Below are 18,167 nucleotides of genomic sequence, written 5' to 3' on the forward strand. Positions count from 1 at the left end.
CAGACTTTTGAAACATAGATTTAGGACATTTTAATGACAATAAAAGCCTTATTTTTAGATTCATTAATTTAATGCCTTTTTAGACAGTAAGGATCTGCAGGAACCCTGTTATTAAAGTGTGTTACAAATACAGTAGCGACAAGACACTTTTATACTGCATTTTATTTGAACTAGATTCATATTTGAGAAAGTTTAAGTATACAATACAGTTGTTTGACATTTATTATGTGATGTGTTAATTTGAAAAATTAAAATAATGTAAATTGAATCAGTATTTATTTATTAACACTGAGTTACTCCATTTGATTCTAAAAAGATCACAACTCTGAATTATTCAAGCTGGTTTCACCACCTCCACAAAAAATAGTGGTAAAATAAAATGTTTACCTGCAACAGAAAAATGCACTTATACTTTCAAACACAGCCAGTTGATTTTTTTTTTAAGTCTAAATTGAGCAGCGGTAGGTCTGATGAAAATAGGCAGCGGGGAACATAAAAAAGGAAATGTGGGGAAATACCACTCCACAAGGAGGGTAAACATTCAGTCATGATGCCAAAACTGAAGAAGATAAATTACTTCTCTTTATTCCCAGAGTAGCATGGGATCTCTCCCACCCCCCCATCTCAATGCTTTCTCCTTCCTTTCATATACTTCATTCCATAGTGATGTCTGGGTCACACAGAGTGGGAGAGAGTGGGGAGTGAAAGATATGTAGGGCAGAAAATATAAAAGTGGGAACAGCCTGACAGAGACAAAGCATCTGTGAACTGGGCCCAAAGAAAGAAAGAGTTGCTAGCGGACAATCGTGATGCCAAGACATGATGGCGAACAGAAACAAAGAGGACGAAGATCATACCAGGTGGTGCAGCCAGACAGATGGAGTTCTGTGATTACTCATTTCTTGGGAGGGAGGAGACATATGTCTGATTAAGGAGAAGCTAAAAGTGCTGACTTGGCTCTGACTCTAACAATCAAGGTTCAGGACTAGGTAGGGCCGCACAACTGATCAAATTTTAATCGTGATCACAATTTTGGTTGCCACGATTAAATCAAGCGGATCGTCGGCAATATTTATGTTTAAAAAGTGGGCTCTGCTGCATATCTAATTAGGCACTTTATCAACCATTAGTCAGCAGCAGCTCAGAGTCATTAGTTTGAGTTGATGAGAGCTGTGAGAAGGGTTCCCACACTTTTTTTTTAACTTATAACATTATAAGATTACAATTTCAATTAGCCTGCGATGGACTGGCGCCCTGTCCAGGGTGTACTCCCGCCCAGCGCCCAATGAGAGCCGGAGATTGGCACAGGCAGAGCCCCACGACCCTGAACAGGAATAAGTGGGTCTGAAAATGAATGAATGAATGAATGAATTTCAATTAACAGACACTTTTGTCCAACTCGATGTACAACACAAGGTGTTAAGGGACTTGCTTAAAGTCCCAAAGTAATAGCAAAGGTTAGAGTTTAAACATTAAAATAAAATAGGCTATATTTCCAAAACAATTAAAGTATTCCATGACTTTTCAAGACTGAAAAATTGGTTTTTCAAATTCCATAACTTTTCCAGGAATTTCATGACTGTGGGGGCCATGTGTGAGCTGTAATTGTTTCCAATGAGTTGCATTTCATGAAAGCACTCTGTAATAGTATATTTATTCAGTTAGCCCTTGGTACATATTTAATTCTTTGGATATTTTTTTTTTTTGTATAATTGTTTTATTTAAAGCACTGCACTGTAAACTGTTTACAAAAATAATAAATAAATCTTAATGTTATAAGAATGTAGGTAAGCTTGATCTGCCACAGAGTCCCATTGTTAATGTCATCATCCCTGTCGCTTCCTTCTTTTCCCGCTTCCTGCCCGCTCTAAAGCTCCTTTTGGCTTGAATGTGGCAAACATGTTGGCAGAAATTTTTCAATCAGCTTTTCAGTTCGACAGCCATCTGTCTTTGTGAGAAATTAAGAAGAAGAAGGAAAAAAAAAGTGCTCTTTGCATTTCAATAGCAGAAGCCTCCTTATGCTGCGTACTGTAAATCCTTCCACGTGGCACACAAACTAACACGTAGTCAGACAAAGAAAGCTCGGTGCATATGTGGAGAAAAATACTGTCAAGGTGGTCACGTTGGATCGGATCCCTTAGAAAATGCATTAGGATAAACATATTTCTCTCTTTGAAAATAGAAACTTATTTAAATAGCGTGGGTTTATTATAGGAGGAGCAGTGGTAATTTTGCTTTAGGGGGCTGTGCTGCCCAGGGTTCGAGTCAATTACAATTATGTTTAAAATTATCCATGTTCAATTACAATTCAATTATCTTTACGATAACCAGCATTTTTTTCCAATTACAAATAAATATAAATTATTACTTCTATATAATTTATATTATGATTATTATCTCAGCTTGACATAGTGCATACAGAAGAAAACAGGCATGTTTTTGGCAGGATTATAACCTGGATTACTGCATTTGATGTGTTGTGACAATGTAGAGTGATAATGTTTGGATTGCATCAGATTTTCTTGAATGAATATTATATGGCCCCACCAGAATTTCCATACCAAACTCTCCAATGGATAAGTGATTGTGGAACAAATGATGTTAACAGTTTAGGGGCATCTGGTTATTTATCTCAATAATTTACACATTTGTTTATTTGTTCATTGGATCCCCATTAGCTTCCAACATGATGGTTGCTAATCTTCCTAGGATCTATTAAAAAAAAAAGGTCAAAAAATTAAAGACAGTTCAAAATATACAGAAATATTACATAAAAAGTACATCAAGACATATTTTCATTACACATTAAAAAATACATGACATAAATTAACACTGGTAAAAATATGATTTTAAAGCATTTTTAAATGCGTAAAGTTGACATGTTTTTCAGGCCCCATAGGCAATTTGTTCTATAAGAGAAAAGCTCTAAAAAAAGAAACAGACATTTGTAAATAGTTGTCATTGAGACGATTGGTAGCGAAGTTCGAGTTTGAAGCAAGTTGAATATTGTTCAAGTGGATATGATGGGACTATTTGATATTTTCTTGGAATAAGTGTAGCATCAGCTTCTTAACATAGTCTTAACCCTTTTAAAAAGATCATTGCTCAGTAATTTTGCAGTAAGTATGGGTCAGAAAAAATGTTTTAGCCTCTTTTAATAAAAAAAAAAAAAAAACGACCCAAAATTGAGTACATGTACTCCAAATGTGAGCACTAGTTGAGCTTAATTACGGTTGATATCTCCAATATCAATATTATCCTCAAACAGCTTTCATTTCCAAACAACTTTAAACTGATGACTCCTTGAATTGGCAAACATAGCATGGTTCTGATTGGTTAAAATAAAAAAAACCCCTGATAAATCCAGTTACCAGTTATTATTATTATTTTTTTTTATTTATTTGTATCTCATTTCATTTTTTCTACTGTAATGTGTACACTTGTAATTAATCCTTACTTACATAATAGTCATTCTACGTTTTTGTACGTTTTTCTTTTTTCTTACGTTCTTTGTTTAGTGTTTAATCTTTTCATTTGTAATATGTCTTGCACTTCTGTAACAAAGTAGTTTCCCCCTGGGATAAATAACGTATTTCTGATTCTGACTTCCAAGTTACATGACATTAATGTTTGTGCACTTGGGATTTGCTTATTTTTTCTCTCCATATGTTACTGACCCAAATAACACCAGCAGGAGGGTGACAGCAGCCAAGTTCCGTTGATCAGTAAAGGCTGGAATTTGAAAGGCAGCAACAACAGCGACAGTCAAAGTCACAGGGATCATGTAGAGGGCCTGCAGAACGACAAGAAGATGCAATAACAGAAGCCCATTATTACTGAATATAAAAACAAAATTAATCATTGCAATGGTAAATTATATTTAAATGGCAATAAAATATGTTGTGGACTTCTTACCATGTCATAAAAGAAATTTACGATCCAGTAGAAAGGCTCGCCGACACCAGCAATGTGCTGGAGCCTCTTAGCCCCACTGTGGTGCTCATTGACTTCGTATATGGCAAAACTGGCTGTTGTGATTGAGAATCCCGTCAGCACACACATCGCCACGAGGATCTGGAGCATCCCTTGAATGCTGTGAGAAGATCATACAAGGGTGAAAAGATTGTTTTAGCATTAAAAGCTATCAGTGATGTACACTGAAATATTCACCCCAATGATGTTTAAACTAAAACGAACAATGTGTTTGCTAATGTGTCGTCTACTCTTGGTTTTCCCCCTTCAGCCTGTTCTTTGTGTTAAGGCTACGGTGCAGAAGAGACTACAAAGAGCACAAACAGATCAATACGCTCCTGGTGTGAAGGATAACTTTGAATGAGGCAACCTGGTGCAAGTCTGTTTAAAAAACAATGACCCGTTTTAGAGGCCAGCAACAAATTATCATATCATTCCCTGTTGCCACATGGGCTCTTTTAAACCATTAAAGTAGCTAAAATTAAATGGAACGACGCTAATAACAAACAGCTTTGTTTCAAAGAGTTACTGTATGTGTCTTACTTCTAATTAAGACAAATGCGAAAGAGACCAATGGGGTTTTGTAGGAATCAGGACTGTAGAGCCAATGTTTCTGATCAAACTCAAGAAATCCACTTCACCTTTTAGCCTGTATTCACTCCTTTCAATGTCAGTGGAGCGCAACTCTTTTTTGTTGTTGTTTTGTCTATTTTTCGGAAATTTTGTGTACTTTTTGTCATATTCTGGACATTTTGAGTTTTTGGAGACATTTTGTTTATTTTTTGTTGTGGTTATGTAAATTCCTGTTGTTGTTTCGTATGTCTTTGTATACATTTTGTTTGTTTTTGGAGTCCTTTTGTGTATTTGTTTTTGGGGGATTCATGCAGCCTTCGGGCCACCCGTTGCCCAAATCTGTCCTATGTCCTCTGCACCATCTTGCATCCTGCTGAGCTACTTTATCCGGCCTCCTCATGCCCAGTGTAACCCGGGTGGAAAACCCTTTAATATTAATTAATTAATTTCCTTTCCTTTATATAAAATACTACGTATTACGTCATTACGTCACGGCGTTACGTCACACCGTCACGGGATGGCGCGTCCAACTCACTGTTTAAACACAGCTGTGGCTGAATGCCGGTAGGAGTGAGAGGGTCATGCGACGGAGATGTTTGCTGCAGGTACGTTGTGGTGTTGTTTATTTAGGGAACATCTTAAAACTAAAGGCAGTAAATGTCCAACTATAGGAGCCGAATACCGGAGCCATTGATTGTCCGAAACGGAGCCATTTACGGACTGAACCACAGAATTGGTAAGCTTAGCTTAGCTTAGCTGCTACCGCTGCTCTTTGGTTGGCACATTTAATAACATCTTGTATGCCTTCTTTCTCTAATTATGATCCGTTGACTGTAATGTTGGATTTATAGTTTATTCTCATGGCTGTGTTGATGAGAATGAATGCACTTTGAGCACTTTAAACCAGTTTCCTTGTTGTCATCTATGCACTTTAATGCAGTCCAGTCAATCACTGGGCTGCTATGCACTTTATTTGTGAATGCTGGGTTTTTGATGTTTAGTACTGCAATGAATTGATTAATATAACAAATATTATAATGACTTTAATCGTATTTATATATCAAGAACTAATTATATTGTACAATATTTGATTAATGAAATATTAGTAAATATAATGCAGCTTGTGTTATGGATCACCAGTATTTTTGAATGTTTCTTATTGTGTGTACCACACTGTATATTTAATTGGACCTGTTTGTCATATAGGCCAGTTGATGGTGAGCTATAGCCTAGTCTGGGCACTAAGCTGAAGATTCTGCCTGGACCGAACAAACTAACCCTCCACTGCTCTGGTCGGGCGGGTAGGAGGCTCTTTTGTGCAGCCGCTCTTTTCCTCGTTTTTTTCCCCCTTCACAACACAGTGAAGGGCCCACAAACCTCATACATTCCCCTCTGATACTTGGACTTTATCCTTCTATGGACTTGGAACTCTGGTTGGCATTTGATGGACTATGTGTATGGCACAATTATTGAATGTCCACTAACCCCAAGAAACTGTATATATATCGTATTTTTCTATGTATGGCCATGTGTATTGTCTATTGTTGTAAATGTCTAAATGTTGGTTTATTCAATTTAAGAATCACAATATAAGGTATCACCAAAAATCAGAACTGTGTTCAGTGTATTTACTCTCCGCTCCTTGAGTTAAATCTAGGCTTCTGACTCTAGCCCAAATAAGGACATTGGTCCAGAGGACATTGGTCCAGAGTGGACAGCAGATTTTAAAACAAGTAAATTAATCATTATTGTGCTCTAGTTTGCACTTCTATGTACAAATAAACAATAAAATATGTGCAGCACTGATAATATCAATGCAATAAATGACAGGTATCAGTCTCTGCAGGATCTTCACTTTCATGTTATTTGATTTTGTGACCTAATTTTATGTAATTTGGGGCAGTATGGTAGAATAATTTATAGAAATGTGCAGGATTTATCATGTACAGATACAAAATGACTGCCATCATGTGATATAAGTATGGGGTAAATGTTTAGCCATGCTAATTTTGTGGAGTTTCAGTCAATTTTGGTATTAATGTGGAGACATTTACAACTGAATCAGTTGGTAATTTACACAATGATTCATAATTATTCTGACTTTTTTCTTAGTTTCTGGAAGGCTTCTGGCAAACCTCTGCCAGTGTCTCGCAACCCCAAATGGGGTCCAGACCTCAAGGTTGAGAACCCCTGGCCTATTAGAATGTCTTCCATAGTAATTGAAATGACTCATGAGGCTGTGGTAGAAAATCTCTAAAGAACACAGACCTTGTAAAGGATCAAGTTTGAGGATGTTAAAAATCCTTCAGTTTGACGCGCGTGCGCACACACACACACACACACGCACGCGCACACACACACACACACACACACACACACACACACACACACACACACACACACACACACACACACACACACACACACACACACACACACACACACACACACACACACACACACACACACACACACACACACACACACACACACACACACACACACACACCACCTTTACTGCAGCCTGAGAGTTTTGAAGACAATGTGGTGAGTGTTTGAAATGAACTTATTTTACGGGTGGAGAAAGCTAAGAAATCCACCTCAGTGCCACCTTCAGCATAAACACTCATTTCATCGGGACTCTCATTAATACAGGGAGCTCTGCAGGGAGATCCATTTAGAAAATCAAATATGCTGTCATGTACCTTGCTGCCCTGAGCCCACCTTGACTTTGATAAAACAGAATTGAAATGTAGGACGCTCTCCACAATTTATCTCTGGTCAGCTTAACAAAAGCCAATATCATTCAAAATATTATGTGATTAAGTTTGGAATATATTCACTGGTAGGAATTCTAAAACAGGTTTTATTCAAGTGCTGCCGTTTAGTTTATATGATTGTATAGTATGCTGATGCACAAGTTAAACATGGGAATCGTATAAAGTCTTGTTCTTACATTGTATCTTCATCATCTGGTCGTCCGAAATATGGGTGGCTGGAAGCTGAAATAGCTGTAGATGAATAAACAGTAGTTTGTCAGTAATGAGGCAAATGACAAAACATTTACAATGGTTCAACTCTGAAACAGAATCAGCTGAAAAACCTAAAGAATAAGCTCGTAACTGCTAGTGAACACAAAGAAAAAGTTAACATACTGACAATCTGAGGTCTAACAAACACAGATCTCATTAGTTTCAAAAAAAAAAAAAAGTGACTTCTGGGTTTCTTACTGACTGATCTTTAAATCAGAAGTAAACCCTTATATGGCAATGTTTTAGATGTTTGTGCATCACTGTTTTGCTTTTGAGCAGATTATTTTTGATGTATAAGTATTCATTTACGACCATTGACATCAACGTGAGCACATTGTGGTAAGATTATCATTATTTCCTTTATACCAAAGCTTGGATTAATCAGTTTTGGCCCATTTCACATCAATCTGCATTTGAATGTTGCTCCTGAGAAAAAATGAATTTGACATTTCAGGAATACTGTTTTTATGTAATTATTACTTGAAGCATAACCATCCAACGGACCGGATTTAGCCCCTGGGCCTCAAGTATGACACCCATTAATTAGGACATTTTTCATTGATCAAAATCCACATCATTGAACAGATCAAGCGGTGACATCTGAAAGTATCAAATAAACAAACTGTAACTGCTGCAAGTTTGCATGTAACTAATTACACATTTCCTGTTTTATCATCTACTGAGGAGTAGATAAATACACGTTGTCTGCATTCCTGTACCTCGTGGGATGATCCTGTGAGCAGAGCTTGTGTGTATTTTTGTGTGTGTGTGTGTGTGTGTGTGTGTGTGTGTGTGTGTGTGTGTGTGTGTGTGTGTAGTTGTGCCTGCAGGCAGATGTTTAGGGCAGATAAAGCAGTCCTAGCATTGTGGGCCAGCCTTGCTGCTCTTTAGCATAACTCCCAAGTTAATGGCACTCATCAGTATTCTTCAAGCACAGAGCTGTGTGTGTGGGGGGGACACACAGTGCCCCCTGGCTTTGTCTCAGTGAAATAAACCATGAGTGAACACAGCTTTTCCTCATGTGTCTCACTTATTAATCAACGTGAAATAAAAGATAACTGAGTATTAAAATAAGTTAAAGAAGAAAAAAAAAACTCTCTTACCATATTTACTTGGATCCTTGTCTTTGGGAATATTGGAGCGTAGGATGAGGTTGTTGAGGCCGTTTAGGTATGCTGGCATTGTGTGGTGTCCCTCAGGGTTGAACCAGACCTGTAAACATGCACCTCCACTCAAACTTACATAGGGACATTGTTCATGATGCTAAAGATCAAGCTATTTAAAGGGATCCTCCACTGTTTTTACAAATGTGCCTTAAAACCTTTGAAATGTCCTTATTGGAAGATCTATGCCTAACAATATTATTTTTCACCATATTTGTTTAATTCACTTTTAAAACTTTACTGTTTTTCGCCATCTTGAAATCACGTGATTGATGATGTTACATGGCACCATTTGCCGGTAAAAATCCCATTGTTTCCAATTGAAGTGAAGCATTCAGCCTGCTTTTTAGGTCATTTAACAGGTTTTTCAGTCAAAATGACAATTTGTGCTGCTTTCGGTTGCTCTAAATAATCAGAAAAAGTTCAAGATGGCGATTTAAACCTCTTTTGTTTATGGAAAGAGAAGAAAAACCATTGTGACTCAAAAAATAAATTATGACCACCGGGGGCGACAGTTCAAAGTCTGCGGTTTTGGAGTAGATAAAGTAGCAGAGAAGAAGAGCTCTCCTCTAGTGGCAAAAGATCTTCTATCCTCAGGGTTTGTGTGTCTTCAACAGTCTGTGATTTACTCGTTAACATCAGCTACCAGAGCATCAGCCGCGCACCGTTTAAGGGAGAGTAAAGGTCTACAACAAAACCGCATAGTCGGAGCTGTCACCCCCTCCAGTCATAGATTATTTTTCGGGTCACAACTGTTTTTATCCTCTTTCGGTAAACAAAAGAGGTTTAAATTGACATCTTTAACGTTTCCTGATCATTTAGAGCAACCAAAAGTAGCACAATTTGGCATTTTGACCAAAAAGCTGCTAAATGAACAAAAAAGTAAGCTGAATGCTTCACTTCAATAGAAAACAATAGGCTGTTTATAGGTAAATTGTAGAATACAGGTTCTAAACAAATATGGTGCAAAATAATGTTTTGTTAGACAAAGATCTTTTAATAAGGACATTTCAAAGGTTTTACACCACATTTGTAAAAAACAGTGAAGGATCCCTTTAAGTCTGCACCATACCTACGAAACATTTTAAAGGGTGTACAGAGAGGAAGAAGCCATCATCATCTGAAAACATTTACAAACTGAGACACAACTGCAGCAGTAAAGCATGTTTATGGTGACACTGATGCTGCAACAATCCCACTCCATCTGCGACAGCGTTGGTCTTGCAGTCAAACTTGTCTCATTAGAAGATGATGCTTCAGCTTTTAACTACTCATCAGTACGGCAATTAAAGTGGTAATGGGAAAGGAAACAGGGAGGGAAAAGTGAACGTTACCTTTGACAGAGTACGATTTTTAGGCACTGCCTTTATGTCGAGTTGTAAGTCAGACGGCAGCGGCATACCAAATTCAAATCCACCATATCTGGAAAGAAAAAACCCCTCAACAAATCAGACATTTTGATCAGAGTAAAGGGACACCTTACTAAAAGCATGACAACAGAAAGTATTGATGAAGCCCTAACAGCAAATAAGATTTCCAATTTCCAGATGCCAACATGTCTGTATCCCTGACAGCACTGCAGTATGTGTGACATAAATAATGAAACATAGTTACCAATAAAGCACTGCACTGCTGTACTGGTGCCCTGATGTGTTAGCAAAAAAAGTAAGATGTTTTTTGTAGAACGTGGAAGAATATTTTGCCAATTATTTCTTGCTGGAAAATCTGCTTTTATAAAGCCATAAGATTAAACATCTCAGTAATAATTTGAGCTCCTTTAATGTAGTATTTCTTTTTTTAAAAATCCATATATTATTTACAGACTATAGTAAATTAGGTTAAGTCATTTTAATGATATAATGCAATGAAATATTCTAAATAATGGAAATGATATGTAATAAAACTTTTCAGATCTTGCAGTAAAATCTTATACACATTCCAGGCAGGAGTTCCCAGTGGCCACGATTACATGATGTTATTTAATTCAGAATTAAATAATTGGGAATTTAAGTATTCTGCCTCGTGTTTACACGGAAATGCTTTTGGCGGCCATCTTGGATTCTGTCGTCACCTGCGCATCACTGCAACAGAATGAGCATGCGCAGAACAACCACAGTTAATTTAAAGCGGAATGAAGTGCACAATAATTTAATTAGAATAAACCAGCACTTAATTCCGATTTATGTTTAATTCGTAATAGCCATTTTCATTCGGAATTAAGTGTCGACAAGATTCAAAATTCAAAGATTTAAAGTGTTTATTGTCATCTACGCAATAAAGAAACATGTTTCCCTGCACAATGAAATTCCTACTTTGCTCACCACACTGGATGCCACAAATAAAAAGCAAAAAACAAATGTCAAAGAACAAAAAACAAACAAAGAAAAAAGTATAATAATAATTACAATAATTTAAAAAGTAATAAAGATATATATACAGTATGTACAAGGTAGAAAATTCAAATATAAGTGTATTATAAAGTGTATTGTGCATTCTGCATAGTGAACTATATACAGTTCTATCAACAAGGTCAGTTATTATGTAGATAGATTTGTGTTTTTATTATTTAATCAAAAAAAGACTTTTCAATTAAAAAAAACCTTTTTAATCAAAAACAATGTTTACTTCAATGAAAAAAAAAAAAAAAAAACATTTTACCCAAAGAAAAAAGTTGTTCAAATCCAAAAAAAATAAAAAAATATTTAAGACCCAAATAATTGCATTTGAACAATTTTTTGATTGAAGTAAACTTTTATTTGATTGAAACGGTGCTTTTTTTATTGAAGTAACTTTTTTTGTATTTTGGCCACATTATGGGTAGTACATTTGTTTCTTTATTATTTAATCAAAAAATTTAAAAAGTCAATCAAAGAAAAAAATTTAAAGAAAAAAAATCATTTTCAGTCAAAGAAAAAAAAAAGTGTTCAAAAGCAATAATTTGGGTCTCAAATAATTTTTTTGCATTTGAACACTTTTTTTTTCTTTGATTGAAAATATTTCTTTTTGATTGAAGTAAAAATTTTTTGATTGAAAAGTTTTTATTTTTATTGAAGTGATTTTTTTTTCATTGAAAAGTCTTGTTAATTGAATAATAAAGACACAAATCTATCTCCATAACTTTAAAGTGGATTTAATTTGTATTCTGAGTTAAAGGGGAATTAAAGCTCTCATGTAAACGTAGCCAATTTGTCACAAAGTATAAACCAGTATTGAACTTTTTTGCATTTACCTGTTTCTGATGAAGTCATTGGCCGTAGCCACCAGGTAGGTCTCTGTGTCGATGCCGCTCAGGTTATAAACAATCTGAGATGATGGAATGGCCTTGTGGGGAGGCTGGAAGTTGTTGTGATCACATATCTGTGTGCAAAGGACACACAGGCGTTACACTTTTTTGTAGTAAATGTGTACACAGATGAATGCGAGTTAAAACCCGAAAACCTCCATCACTCCCCCCACAGACACTTGTGGTTGTTGTTAATGACCCAGCCTCACCTGCTCCTGTTGGCTGCATTTACACACTCTGAATTGCTTGGAGTGGTTCCCAGTGGAAGCCCAGTTGTTTGTGTTTCTTCTGCAAACCCTTTAAAAACAGAATATAAACTATTTACAAAGTGAAACGATGGATCGACAGAGCGGCGAGAAGCTTATGTACGTGATGATGCCATAGTTGTTTGCCTTTACACCAGCATGAACAAATATTGAACCTGGATTGAGATAGTCTCGCTGCAGTTAAGTTGTGAGCTTACTGTTGTGAGAATAAAATAAAAATCCAATCATCTGAAGACCCTTTGAACAACAGCTGCAAGTCTGTATCTAAACTTGTGTTTTTACAAAATGCTTCTGAGATATTGACAGTCTCTAATTCCAAAAATTTTCCGGAGTGCTTTTGGGCTGAAATTTAATTTTTTACTTTAAACATTGGTAGTATAGGTCCACTAAATCATAGAATTTTAATATGTGCAGATTAATGAATACATTATTTGTTGGTTCATTGTCTGTTTTAAATGTAATTGCGCTCATACCTTTTTCTGTAATAAATAAATTGATTTTGTATTGGATTTATATGTAATGCCCCATACCGCTATGCAGTAAGTTATGTAGAACATTACTAAAGAGCGGTATAGTACGAACAAACTCTTTTTATTTAAGGTATATCTATGTTTATATACTAATGCTATTGCTTTTGATACTTTGCTTTGGATATTATTTATATGCAATTTCCAGTTCAATTTATGATCTATAACTACACCTAAACATTCTACTTCCTATACTCTCTCTATTGAAATAATATTAATCATTATTCTAATTTGATTTTCAAATTTGCATTTTGCAAATACTATAAATATAGTCTTGCTAATGTTTAGGGACAACTTATTTATATCAAACCATATCTTAATTTTATGTAACGCTCTCTCCACAGTGTGCAAAAGCTGAGGTAAGTCTTTACTAGAACAGTACAGGGTGGTATCATCTGCAAATAAAACACAACTTAAAACAGTAAAGCAGTGCATGGGATATTTGTGATTTATTGAAATGTTGGGCAGCTACAGCAGAAGGAGCCATTATTTTTAGTCTGTCCCAAATTATTATATCAATTATTCTTTCATACCATGTGAATTTTATTTAATATTAATGCACTTTAAAGTGAAGTTTTGTCATTTTTGTTGCAAAGAAGCTGCAGTTTTTGTAAAGAACAGTGTGTAAAATAATGTGTATTCTTAGACACGCAGCAGTAAGTTGAAGAAAAGCTATCTATTTTTTTTTTTTTTTCCTCATTTGGATGACATTTCTAAAATTCCTCTGAGGTTTTGTTCATGAGTGCCAACATTGATTTGAGTGTCTGCAAAGGGAGGATCTGCCCCAAAAACACAGTGTGTGGGATGAAAGAGAGGGCAAGGTGACTGGCAGAAAACCATCAGACTTTCAACTAACCAACTAAAAATGAAGTTACATTTCAAGCCAGTGCAGAAGAACAATGACTACTTCATTAGATTAAAAGATGGTATAATGATAACAACGAACCAAAGGACTTTTAGAAACTCTCTTTAAATATTCATATACGTGTAATGATTGTCATCCCAGCAATAATTACTTACTCGCTGTGTGACTTGTCCATGCAGGAGTTATCAATCCCAGGGAACGACGTCATGGTGTCCACCAGAGGATTGGAGCTGGAGTTTTGGTTCCTATAGCCAAAGAAAAGTTAGTCCTGTCTCAAACTGTACAAATTCACAGAGAAAGATTGTTTTTTAAAAGCAAAATGATTAATAAAGTGTAAAATGTCTTAAATAGTAAAGAAAAAAATTAAAAATGTAGTCTATATTATTAATACTAGTGCAGTGCCCGTAGGAAGTATGTATTGCTATAGAAAAGTGGGAGGTTAAGTAGCTTTTTCATGGATGGCCATAGGTTTGTTGTGAAATGTGCAGAGTGATAACTATTGTTTTTTTCATATAGTTTGGCTTTTAGCAAGGACACTGTAGGGAGTTGAACCTCATCTATTCCAATTCCAGTTTGTTATCCTTGCGGATCCGGATCCCCTCAAACCGGAACAAACTCTGTCTGGACTCGATTATTGTCATTAATTCACAACAGTCAATTTAGATGCAAACAAAAATTGTAAAGCATTTATGAAATAATTTAATGGTATCATTGCAGTTCAAGCAAATCTGACGTTGCACACCGTTGAGCCAAGCAGCAGCCATGTTTAAAGTCTCATGGCAGTCTGATCCTAATCCGCAGAGATATTTGAGGAACAGACAGACATTCCTTGCTTTACAGATAAATTATTATATAGATGAAAATAATCTAATGCTACGGGGAAAAAAATTGATTTGTTGTTCAAAGTTGAGGTTTTAATGTTTAACAGGGCAAATAATTGATGAATTTGGGGAAAATCAATGAAATTTGAAGATCATTTGATCTGCTACTTAACATCTAAGTATGAGCCTTTTTTGGGAATGATTATCATTACATTTGCATCATTCAAAAGATCATAAAAATAAAGAGGGTAAGGAGTGCATCTATAAAGCCTTTGATATGGATTAATGCCTTAATGTTTTCATCTACACGACATACTCTTGTGATCAAACAACAGCGCAATTTGAAAATGAAGATATCTCGCAATCTCCTGACACACCTAATCTTAGCCTCTTTGATCTCCCACTGACTGCCTCCGCCCAAACCCTTTCTATCTCTCATGTTCCCTCTTCCTCTCCCTCCTTAAGGTCCGTCTGCCCTTCAACATATACTTCATCTTCACATTCATTTCACAACAAGTGCCACACAATGCAGAAAGTCAATGAGCCACTCGACTGAGGGGAATTGTCAACTTTAGAGCAGCATTGTAGGTTTTACTGCAGAAGGCAGAATATTTCACTTTACAGTCCCTTGTTTGGAGACCTTGATACAAAGTCCACATTATACTTATATATATAAAATACTTGGTATATATACATGAAATACTTGATACTTATATAAAATACTTGATACTTATATAAAATACTTGATAGATACTTTTTTAAATACTTGATAATTACTTATATAAAACACTTTTTTAAATACTTGATAAATGCTATTAATACTTGATAGATACTTGTATAAAATACTTGATATCTACTTATATAAAATACTTGATAGATATTTATATAAAATACTTGATAGGTACTTATATAAAATACTTGAAAGATACTTATATAAAGTACTTGATAGATACTTATATAAAATACTTGATAGATACTTTTTAAAATACTCGATAGGTACTTATATAAAATACTTGATAAATGCTTTTACAACACTTGGTATATACTTATATAAAATACTTGATATATACTTACATAAGATACTTGATACATACTATTAAAATACTTGATAGATAGGGAGAAATAAATATTTCCCTTCTCTTGTCCAACAGTGTACGCGGCGGCCGGAATCTGCTACTTCTTTCTTTCTGGCCGCCTTCTACTCTTAAACATGTTCATAAATGATTCCTTACCCCTTTAGCACCAAAAGAATATCTGTAATATTACGTGAATATCTGTAAAAGTCACGTTTTTCTATTAGTTCTGCCTGCTAGCACGTAGCATCTCTTCTTCACTGCACGAATTTCAGCATACCAACCGACCACTGGGTTACCAGCGCCCTCTGCTGTTCCAAACAAATATCTGACGTAAATCAGTGCAATGACTGTTTTTTTTTATTTTTTTAAGTCCAATTGTTAAGGCACAAAATACATTTTACAGTTGCACTTTTAAAAAGAAAAAGAACTATTATGCATTTTTGCATTGTTTACTATAGAACCAGAGTTTAAATTAATAGGCTTTTTCTTCATTTGTATTATTCCTTTACTTATTTCATTCAAGATTTATTTTTAGTTAAATTGCATTGTTTTGAATAGTTTATCTATCTTTTGACAATGAAAAATAAAACGAAAATAATACAGTATTTTCTAGTTTTTTCAGTCATCATTTGACTACAGTCCCATTTTGTACAATAAATCGTGAGAGAATCGTATTGTGAACCCAGTATCGTGAATCGAATTGTATCGGGAGTTGAGTGAATCGTTACATCCCTAATTCTTATATAAAATACTTGATAGTTTCTAGAAAGAAAGAAAGAAAGAAAGAAACTTGTTCTTCAGGTCAAACCAAGCTGACCTGAAGAACAAGTAGCTGGGTCCGATGTTGTAAAGTGCAGGGCTGAGCTCCAGCTTGGGATAGTGCTGCAGGTCACTCCTGATGGCGCCCAGTCCCATAGCAAACACCACAAACAGAACAGGAAGCAGTAGCTGGGAGATGAGGCCCTTCCAGTCTCTGCGGCTGTGATGAAACCTTTTGATGAGCATGGCTGACAGCTGCTGCCAGACCAGAGCCATTCCACGCACTGAGGAGGGACCACTGAGCTCTGAAACACAACAGGACTCAATCATTAAGTGTCTCATTGAGGATAATGTTTGATAGATGGACAGATATTTTATTAATCCCGAGGGAAATTAAACATATTCAACAGCTACACAGCTGCCAAAAGGCAGGTTAGTAAAAACAATAAACAATAAAAAAACAGGTTAGTAACACATAAATAATAAAATAGTGCAATTAAAGCTGCTGAAGATGATCATTTTTTTTTAAATCAGATAAATATATACAGTAGAATATAGCATAGATCAGTGGTACCCTACCTTTTTCTTGTCATGACCCCATAATATATCACAAATATCTAGCGACCCCCAGAGACTTTTTTCTATCTAAAATCAGTTCAGTTGATCATATTAGTTATAATTGGGGCACAAATACTGGGTACTATGTATTTGTAATAAAGTGACAATGTGCACCAACCATTTTTGTACTGTAATTTATTTTAACTAGATTTATATTTGAGAAAGTGAAAGTAGAGAAATACAATTGTTTGAGATTGTGTTTGTGATGTTTTCATTTGAAAAAGAATAATTTGAGCTTTCTTCCTGTTCCTGCACTGTATATCAATTTCTGTGATATTATGTATCGTTTTTTAATTGTATAAATAAGACTAATACATTTTTTTCAATTTGAATGAGTTATTTTATTTTATTATTACTCGACATTTCAGTCGACCTCATTTTAATTTAATTTCCAGGTGACCCCACAACACTTTATTTTTAATAAAAAATTTAATTTTAATGAGTCTTTTTAATTTATTAAATTATTTCTACATTTCAGAACCCCAAGGTTGAAAAATTCTGTAATAGATCTATAAATCAAAGATCTTTTGCTCAAACAAAAAGGTTGAAATTGCTGCTCGAAAGTTTGTTTTGATCAACATTACACAAATTATCATGCCTAGCAGCTTTAACAGATTAACTATAACATTTAATTAAATTGTGAAGATAAATATGAATGTTTTAGAAAGAAAAGGAAAAATGGGAAAATTAATGAAAAGTGAGTGAATATGTAAAGAAAAGTAGAAAGAAGAAAAAGTTGATAATGAAATAAAAGTCAGACAACATGAAAAACGATGTTGTCACCAAAGGTGGAGTTGCTTTCACTGAGGTCTGAAGAGAAGCTGTCAATGGACACTGAATCAGAAATGGTCTCTGAGATAGTTAGAGGGCCACCCTTGCCGTACATGTTTTCACCAGTCAACTGGAGGAAAACCTGCCAAAAAGAAATGACAACTGGTTATATTTTATTGTGAAAGGACAATTCTAAAGTGTAAAGTGATTCTTATTTTAATTAGAATAGGTTTTATCCACAGGCAGAGTTTGAGATTCTTGCCGGGGGGCAAAAAAAAGAATTAAATGTATAGACCGTCTTGAGATCCGCGCCAACCACAATGTGTGTAACATATACAATGATGCAAAAATGATTAGTAACATAATTGATAATGTTGTAAATTTATGATCAAATCTGCTTAATTTTTGCTGCAGTACCATATATGATCTGCTGGGCGCAGT

The 18,167-nt window shown here is 35.3% G+C and overlaps 1 protein-coding gene across 1 annotated transcript in view; it reads right to left on the bottom strand.

Moving 5' to 3' along the window:
• abca12 (ATP-binding cassette, sub-family A (ABC1), member 12) overlaps positions 1-18,167 on the bottom strand; it is a 92,707-nt gene that overhangs the window by 19,553 nt on the left and 54,987 nt on the right. The window contains exons 51-60 of the mRNA XM_028435686.1: positions 17,739-17,868; positions 16,396-16,642; positions 13,837-13,926; positions 12,233-12,320; positions 11,970-12,097; positions 10,075-10,162; positions 8,681-8,789; positions 7,502-7,556; positions 3,916-4,093; positions 3,678-3,793 (exon numbers count right to left, since the gene is read on the bottom strand). Of these exons, the coding sequence (XP_028291487.1) occupies positions 3,678-3,793; positions 3,916-4,093; positions 7,502-7,556; positions 8,681-8,789; positions 10,075-10,162; positions 11,970-12,097; positions 12,233-12,320; positions 13,837-13,926; positions 16,396-16,642; positions 17,739-17,868 (1,229 nt within the window). The remainder of the gene's footprint in view (positions 1-3,677; positions 3,794-3,915; positions 4,094-7,501; positions 7,557-8,680; positions 8,790-10,074; positions 10,163-11,969; positions 12,098-12,232; positions 12,321-13,836; positions 13,927-16,395; positions 16,643-17,738; positions 17,869-18,167) is intronic.

This window comes from Gouania willdenowi, chromosome 21, assembly GCF_900634775.1.
Source record: "Gouania willdenowi chromosome 21, fGouWil2.1, whole genome shotgun sequence".
Taxonomy (NCBI): domain Eukaryota; kingdom Metazoa; phylum Chordata; class Actinopteri; order Blenniiformes; family Gobiesocidae; genus Gouania; species Gouania willdenowi.